The following is an 8,257-nucleotide window of genomic DNA, read 5'->3' on the forward strand; positions in this document are numbered from 1 at the left end:
GATAAAGAAATAATTGGGTTTGTTTCCACACAACCGATCTTCAAGAAAACGCAGAAGGAGAAGGAGACAATTTGTAATTCTAATTTTTCACTGGCCTTTCCATTTTCCAAAGGTGATCCCTGTCAGAAAATGCCTGACATTAAACGTTCTAGTTTGGAAGCCGTGGCGTGGTGGGGGCTCCAGCCTCCTCAGCCAGGACAGCATGTACGCTGGGATGAAGGGAAGGGAGAATAAAGGAGATGAAGGGAAAGGAGAAGAAAGGAGAGAGGTCTCCCGTTCACCGTAGGAGCTGTCTGTGCTGTTCTACCTATTTGGGAGGTAGGCTCCTTGGTAAAGGCAAGTGAGAAGCCTGGTTCTAAAGCCTGGAGCAGATGGTGCACATCCTTAGCTTTCCCACCGAACACTCCTATATAAATAACCTGCCTGCGTTCCCTGAGCCCTGAGCGGGCCGGCTCGCCTTCCTCTGGGCTTTCGCACATGCTGTTCCCTCTGCCTGGAGCACTCTTCCCCACCGCCCCACCCTGCACCTGGCTCACTCCCCGTCCCTGCCCGGGTCTCTCTCTCTGCACAGGGTGGTTCCCCCAGAGACGCTCCCAAAGCCCATATCACAACTGTCTCTGGACGTGGCTGCCCACCACTGTGCCCCCAGAGCCTGCCACAGAGCGGACGCTGGGATTTGAATGGGTAATGACTGGTGACGCACAAGCACTTTCAAATCATGACAGCCCTCTGCCTCTTGCAGCCCGAAGTCCTTCCTGTGTCACCATATATCCCTGCGGCCACACTCTCCTCTGATTCCATCTGCGTGTGTTTTGGTTTTTTCTCTCGAGAAGGAGGATGGCCAGCATCTTACCCATAATTACCTACAGGTCATGAACCCTTCAGACACCGGGCCAGGCACGTTCTCACACAGCGCTGCCCTTAATCCTCGCGGCGGCTTTGCCAATAGGCATTGTGGTTGGTAACTGAGAAAACCGTGGCTCAGAGAGGTGACTTAAGTCGCCCAGGATCAGACAGCTACCACGTGATGGATTCATGACATAAACCAAGTGTCTGCAGCCTCTTATTCCATGCCGGTTCCACTCCGAGCAATTAGGAGTCCCCGAAGAATCGACTCCCACTCATGCAAACGAAGACAGAGGCTGTACCAAACACACAAGCCTACTTCCTGCCCTGCAAGTAGTGTCTACGGACGCCTGGGTCTCAGGCTGCTGAATGAACACCAGCCGGAGGACAGGAGGAGCGGAGGCGCCAGGGAAGCTGAGCCGGTGCAGGAAAGGGCACAGGAGAGACAGAGCAGCGTGGGGACTCCTGGCTCAGCCTTCAGTGAGGCTTTCAGCCGCGGGTGTGCCTCCCTAATGATGTTTTGCTGGGGCTAATATTAAGATGAGTTTTCATTCCCGGCACACACAACAGCTTGCAGCCAAAGGAGGTGACTCAAAAGCTTGCCGGGTGGTAGGGACAGCCCCCCCCAGGATTTAAAGCCAGCCTCCCATCAGTCTCTGGGGCCTGGCTGACGCGAGCCGGCTGCTGCATCGAATGGGTCCGGCAGCCTGGACCAACACGGACCTAGGCGGCCACCTCTAAGTCTGCCCTCCCCAGAGGTCAGGGCTCTGGCTCAAATGCTCTGTGCTCCCAGGACCCTGGATGGGTTGGCCTGCCGGACCCGAGCTCTGGGAGGCCGACCCGGCCCTACAGGTGGGCAGACGGAGCCATCCCTCGGGGCAGGTCGGGCCAGGTTGATGCTGAGAAGCATCCGAGCGGGACGCCATCCAACCCTCTCCCGACCACGGCATCTCCAGTCATCAGAGCCATGAGGACCCAGCTGTGTGTGCTCGCCCAAGCCCATGCGCCGTCGAAGCCTCGGGAGCTAGCACAGTGTCTGCAGCACAGTGTGGCTGAATACATTTCGCCAAACGCTGAATAAGGAAGAGTGAGGGTCTAGCCAGAACAACAAGACACAAACATCTGCTCCCCCCACACAATGGGGTTCACTCTCCTTCAATTGCTCCCCAGCTCCTCCTGCCTCCTCCAGAGGAGGCCTTCTCAAGTCAGGACGCCCAGTGACAGAGGGGGCTCTCCAGCCGGGGAGACCCGGCCCCCCGCCTAGGCCAACACAGAGCCAGCAGGCTCCCCTGCCGCCTCCGCATGGGCCTCCTCGCCCGAACGCTGGAAAAGCATGGCACACAGCACAACTCGTTTACCCTGAGCTCTCCATAACTGACAGCCATTAAAACTGTTCCCCTTCCCAGGATCCTCCTGGTTTAGGAGACAGTAAACCCGGTCCAGGCAGGGGCTGAACAGGGTGCGCTCAGCTTCGTCTTCCCAGCACCTGGTGCAGAGCGTGGCGCACAGTAGGCCCTCAGCACATCTTACGCAAATGAATGCATTTCACAAGGAACCAAAATGTCACCCTGTAAAGGAAGGCAGTAATGGGGGGACTCTGGGAACTCCACTGGAGGGGGGAGGCACTTCCTGGCTGGCAGGGTCTCTCCGAGGCTGGGAACGGTGCCTCCACCAAGCCTTAGCCCCGGTTTCAAGAACCAGATGCCTTCCTCCCAGTAAGGGAGGAATCACCGCCCCTGCCCCCCGCCCCCCCCACACACACACACACCACACACCCCTGCCCCGAGCCCAGGGAGCAGCTCCTCCAGGCTCCCACTGACCCGAGGCTCCGGGGAGCCAGCTGAGGGGTATGGAGGGGGGCCCAGCGTGCTAAGGCTCCTCTCTGCAGCAGGGACTGGGAGTAGCGATGGGGTGCCGCCCGAAAAGAGGCTTCCCCTCCAGCGGGCCCTCAGGCAGCAGGCTTTTGGGGGCTCCCGGCCCGGGAGGAGGCCCGTACTCACCGTTGATGGTGAGGTGCACCCAGCTGCCGTTGTGGAAGGTGTCATACTGCTGGTCCAGCATGAGCACTTTGCACTCGTACCAGCCCTGGTCCTCAGAGCGAACCTGCTCCAGCCGCAGCGAAGCTTTGTCGTGAAGACTCGCTCGGCCTGGGGACAGGCGGACAAGAGCCCAGGGGTGAGGCCCACACCTCGTCACCCCACCCCGGCTAAAGGCACAGGCCCCACCGTCGCCTGCAGGCCATTCCCGGGGGCAGGGCCCGAAATAACAGCTGGCACCGACCTCTGGCCACATGTGGCAAAGGAAAAGGCATAAAGCCTGGGCCATGGAGCTGCGGTCCCTCCCATCCTCCAGCCTCGGCGGGCCCCATCCCAGCTGCAACTGCAGCCCTGCTCTTGGCACTGAGAAGAGCTCAGGCCTTAGAATGCGCCTCTTCTTTCGAACATTGCGGGGGACAAAGGGAAGGCATGAGGGATACAGAGATGAGGGGGAAGAGGGAGGGAGAGAGGGGAGAAGAGAGGGAAAGAAGTTGGGGGTCTAGGCCAGGCCCCAGAGCACTTCCACCTTCTTTCGAACATTGCTGGGGACAAAGGGAAGGCATGAGGGATACAGAGATAAGGGGGAAGAGGGAGGGAGAGAGGGAGAGGAAGGGAGGGGAGAAGAGAGGGAAGGAAGTTGGGGGTCTAGGCCAGGCCCCAGAGCACTTCCATTCAGGTGGAGTAACACCCCTATCCCAGCTGGGCCCCGCGCCCCATACCCCCTCTGTCTGGCAGAAGGAAGGCAGGCAGGGGACCAGGGTGCTAGGACCCCTCCCAGCCCTGATACCAGGGCTGGCCACACTGCTGATCCAGCCAGGGCCCAGGGCCCCAAGAGCCGAGGCCACAGGCCTATGAGCTGGAGAGTGAGGACAGGGCTGGCCAGCAGAGCAGACACCCAGCGGCCTCCTTAACTCTACCCTCCTCCCCCCAGAAGTCATCCTTGGCTCGCTGAAAGTTTGTCTCACGGCTCTAGAAGGTAAGCTTGGCAGCAGGAGCCCAGCAGAATGGGGAGCGGCCCCCCTTTCTCCAGGACAAGGGAGGAGGCCCAGGGACCCTCAGGTCCTCTCTCCCCTCCCCCACCACCTCAGCCCGCCTCACTCCAATGTCACAACCTCCTCCGCCTTCCTCTTGTCTCTGCACTGGCAATCTGCCTAAAGCCAGACTATCAAAGCCAGCCGGGCCAGAGAGAGGAAAGGAGACACAGGCGCAGGAGGGAGGGAGAGAAACGGAAGTTTTCCGAGAGAAAAGCGGTGCAGACCTCAGGAGCCAGAAGGAAAGATAAAAGCAGTGTCCTGCCAGCTTCCTCCCGTCCTTTAAACCCCAACGCACAGGCACACACATGTTCACGCATGCACACACTCACACAGGCACACGCTCACACAGGCACACGCTCACACACGCACATGCTCATACATGCACACGCTCACACACGCACACAGGCACACACTCACACAGGCACACATGCTCACACTCACACACGCACATGCTCACACACCTACACACTCTCACACGCACACACTCACACATGCTCACGCTCACACATGCACACGCTCACACACTCACATGCTCACACAGGCACACATGCTCACACTCACACATGCACACGCTCACACAGGCACACACGCACATGTTCACACATACACAAGCACACACTCACATACTCACATGCTCACACACTCTCACGTGTTCACACACACACAAGCACACACTCACATGCTCACACGTGCACACCCCCCACCTCCCCACCGAGGCCGGCGGCAGGCACAGACAGTGACTCAGTGTGGCCGCCGCTGGCAGGAGCAGCTGTGGCAGAGAGCAGGCGGCCGCCACAGGCACAGACACACACTGACACCCCGGAGGGAAGGAGGCCCAACTTCAGCGCCAGAGGGAGGTGTGGGGACAGGCAGACGCAACACCACAGCTGCACACGACCAGGCTCGGTGGCTGTGACTCAGCTCCTCCCGCACAGAGCTGCCCTCCCGGCCTGCCCCCCCCCACCCCGACTCCTGCTTCCTGCCTGCATCACCTCCTCTCCCTCTCTGATTCCCCACCACGGAATCAAAACCTACCAGCGTCCAAAGGACAGGAAGGAAGAGGCAGAGACTGGAAAACAGCTCTCAGACCCGTGAGAAGAACAGAGGAGGCAACGGATAAAGGCAGGAGGAAGCTTAACCACCGGCCCCGCGGGGGAGGGCAGCCCAGCCAAAGCCGAGGACGGAGGCGAAGGGGCCAGACCGTACCTGCATACTCAGGGTCCACGTGGGGTGGGTAGTAGCCGAACTTGATGAAGATGGGGATGGGCACCCCGAACTTGAACCACTCCACAACATAGGGTGGGGGCTGCCCGGTCACCGGGTGGATCACGTCGCATCGCAGAACCACGGCCTCACCAGCTCGCGCCGTCACAAACTCGGGCTCCTCTCGCAGGCCGTGGGCAGCTGAGGGGACAGCAAGGCTGGGATTTAGAGAAGGAGGCGGCAGGAGGTCCTGCCCTGGCGACCCCCGAGGCAGCCCCCTGCCCACGTCCAAAGACCTCTGCCCCCTCCCCGGGCCGGCTATACGCAGCCCTCCTCCTGAAGAGGAGCTCGCTCACCCCCCAGGGGGTCCCCAGTGCATCCTCCACCCCCCCACACCCTGCCAACCATGAACCTCAGGAGAAGAGGAGGGGGGAAGAGCACAGGGAGGGAGTTCTCCCCATCCTGCAGGCCAGCCCTACCCACCCCCCAAAAGAGCGAAGCCATTTCCAAGCCCTCCCTGTGACACCCCCCGCCCCAAGAATTCTAAGGGGTCTGGACACTGAGAAGATGAAGGGGCCTCAGCAGACCCGTGGCCAGGGCCGCTATGGCTGAGGGTGGATCCAGACTATCTCCCTGCACCAGGAGGCTTCGCGCCAGAGCCTGGTGGCGCTCCCTGCCTCCTCCCGCCCCTCCTCCTACACCCACCCCACTCAGTCTGATGTTGGCAGCACAAAACAAGAGTGCTCCACACAGGAGCAGGGAATCCCTACAAGCTGAGCAGAGGCTGCTAGGGGCAACACTAGAGAGAAAAGCCCGGCCAGGCCCCTCCTCCCACTCCCTGCTGGGCCTGCAGTGGGGGGTAGGGGGAGCTCCAGCTCTCCCGGTTCCAAGCCCCAAACCCATCATGCTGCAAAGCCCCACATATCACCATTAGGAGAGCAGGGTGCTGGGGACAGAGGGGCCCTGGGGCCCGCTAACCCCAGCCAGCTGAGGGGAAAACACCATTCCATGAGCAGAGGACAAACCATACAGCTGGACAGGGTGCACCCATCCTCCTGGCAGCGGAGGGGGACACAGTGAGAGATCCAGCCCCCCCCAAGCTGGAGGTTAACCCAGACACTGCTTCACACTTCCGACAGCAGGCTCCTGGACCCCTCAACGCTAGAGCCCCGACAGGATGTGTGCAGCCCCCACCTCCCGCCGGACACTCCTCACTCCCACACCGGCCTCTGTGCCCACAGGGTCACCTTGTCCAGCTTACTTCCCAACCAAAGGGGCAGCGGAGGAAGCCTCCCCATCAGGCCTTCCCTCACACCACCCAACACAGCCCGGAGGAGAACACGGCTTCCCCCATCCCACCCGCTTCCCCTCCCGGTCCCTGCAGGCAGCACCATGGACAGCAGCTGCTCACTGAGGCTGGAAAGCAGGGAGCCACTGGGCCCGCCCACTACTGCATGGAGAGGATGCCCAGAAGAGCAGTCTGTCTGTCTGTCTATTTGTCTGTCTGTCTGTCTGACTGACTGTCTGTCTGTCAGCTGCCTCTGGTTCTTCATACACCTCTGACCCCTGTGTGCCCCTGCCTGCTTCCTTCCTTCGTCTTTGTCTCTCCTTCATGCCTCTCTCTGTCTTTCTCTAGTTGTCACTGCCTCTGCAGTGTCTGTCTGCTCTCTTTCTTGCTCCTTTCCCGTGTCTGTGTGTCTCTCTCTCTTTGTGTCTCTGTCTCTCTAGCTCCCACTCTCTGCGGGTGATTCTGTCTGCTTTCCTGTCTCCCTGTTTCAATGTCTCTATCAGACTGTGTGTGTGTGTGTGTTGGGGGGCACATGGATTTGTCTGGCTGTGCATGGGGAAGGGGTTCTGCCGGCTTTATTTCCCGTGTGGGCCTCTGTCGGTGTGTGCCCGTGTGTTTCCATGTTCCATCGCGTTCTGTGTCTGTCTGTCTGTTGTCGGTGTGTCTCCTGGTGTCTCTCCTTCTCTTCCTCCCCCTCCCCCACCCCTCTCCAGCTTCTCCCCTGCAAGTTGCAGAAGGAGGAGGAGGCAAGACCTTCCGGAAGCTGATTGGCTACCAGTGACATCACTGTTTTCTAGAGAAAGAGCTAAGATCACAGAGTATTTTTGGAGCAGAGTGTTGCACTCACCTGCCTGAGGCCCCAGCAGGTTTCCCAGTTCCCCACCCCCAGCCCTGCTGCAGACTCAGTGTGAATTCCAGCCCCTCAGGGAAAGCATGAGGAGGCCCTGCTGCAGCGGTGCCTCCCCCACAGCCCCAGGGGCACCCGGATCGGGCAGGGCCTGCCTCCCAGCGTCTAGGAGCACAAAGGCTGATCTGCACCCAGGAGGAATGGGCTACCAGTGAAAGGGAGTCAAGTGCATGTGCATGTGTGTGCATGTGTGTGTAGCTCTTGGCAAAGGGACATGTGGATGTGTGTGTGCACAGGTGTGTGCACATGTGTGTGCAGCACAGACTTTGGAGGAAATGAAAAGAAGAAATACAGAATGGGGGGGAGCTATTCCCAGGGGTGGGTCTCCTGGTGGGGGGGATGGACACTGTCCACAGAAGGGGGCTCCTTCAAGGCCTTGGTACTAGAGCCTAGGGCAGGAGAAAGAGGGACCGAGCACTGCTGGGCAGGTGGCTGCCCACCTCTGCCAGTGGGCTGGCCCTAGAGCTCTCTGGCTACTGGGGTTGAGGACCCTGTGGGGCAAGCCCAGGAGGGGGGTGGGCTCTGTGCTCTGGCATGGGTTCCCTCGGTGCCAGCTGCTCACTCACACCTCCTGCTGCCACCTTCTCGCCACATGGCAAGGAGGCAGCCTGGTTCACACCTCACCCAGTACCTGGGCCCAGGTTGCCACCCCACCCCCAGCCAGCGCCTGGGCCTGGGCGGCCTGGCATCCAGAGAGGCTCGCCCCCCCAGCCAGGCAGCCATATCCCCATCTCTTCTCAAGGACACAAGCAGCTGAAAGAGGACACGGTGAGATAAGCATCCCAAAGATGGGAAAAGGCAAGAGATGGAATTCCCCAAGAAGAAGGCAGAGGCCCTGCCTGGCCCCCCGAACTCAATCCCACCCTCCTGGCTCTCTGAATCCTGAACTATCTATCAGCTTTCTTCATCTCCACCCCCCTCCCCCAACCCCCCCCCACACACA

General features: G+C 60.2%; 1 protein-coding gene across 1 annotated transcript in view; it reads right to left on the minus strand.

Annotated features, from left to right (window-relative positions):
- Positions 1 to 5,320, minus strand: part of IGSF9B (immunoglobulin superfamily, member 9B) — a gene marked incomplete at its 5' end in the record, with an annotated part of 58,037 nt that extends 52,717 nt beyond the window's left edge. Inside the window, 2 exons of the mRNA XM_014543650.1 lie at positions 2,847 to 2,993; positions 5,123 to 5,320. Of these exons, the coding sequence (XP_014399136.1) occupies positions 2,847 to 2,993; positions 5,123 to 5,320 (345 nt within the window). The remainder of the gene's footprint in view (positions 1 to 2,846; positions 2,994 to 5,122) is intronic.
- Between the last annotated feature and the right edge of the window lie 2,937 nt (positions 5,321 to 8,257).

The sequence above is a fragment of the Myotis brandtii genome, unplaced genomic scaffold (assembly GCF_000412655.1).
Source record: "Myotis brandtii unplaced genomic scaffold, ASM41265v1 scaffold3301, whole genome shotgun sequence".
NCBI lineage: Eukaryota > Metazoa > Chordata > Mammalia > Chiroptera > Vespertilionidae > Myotis > Myotis brandtii.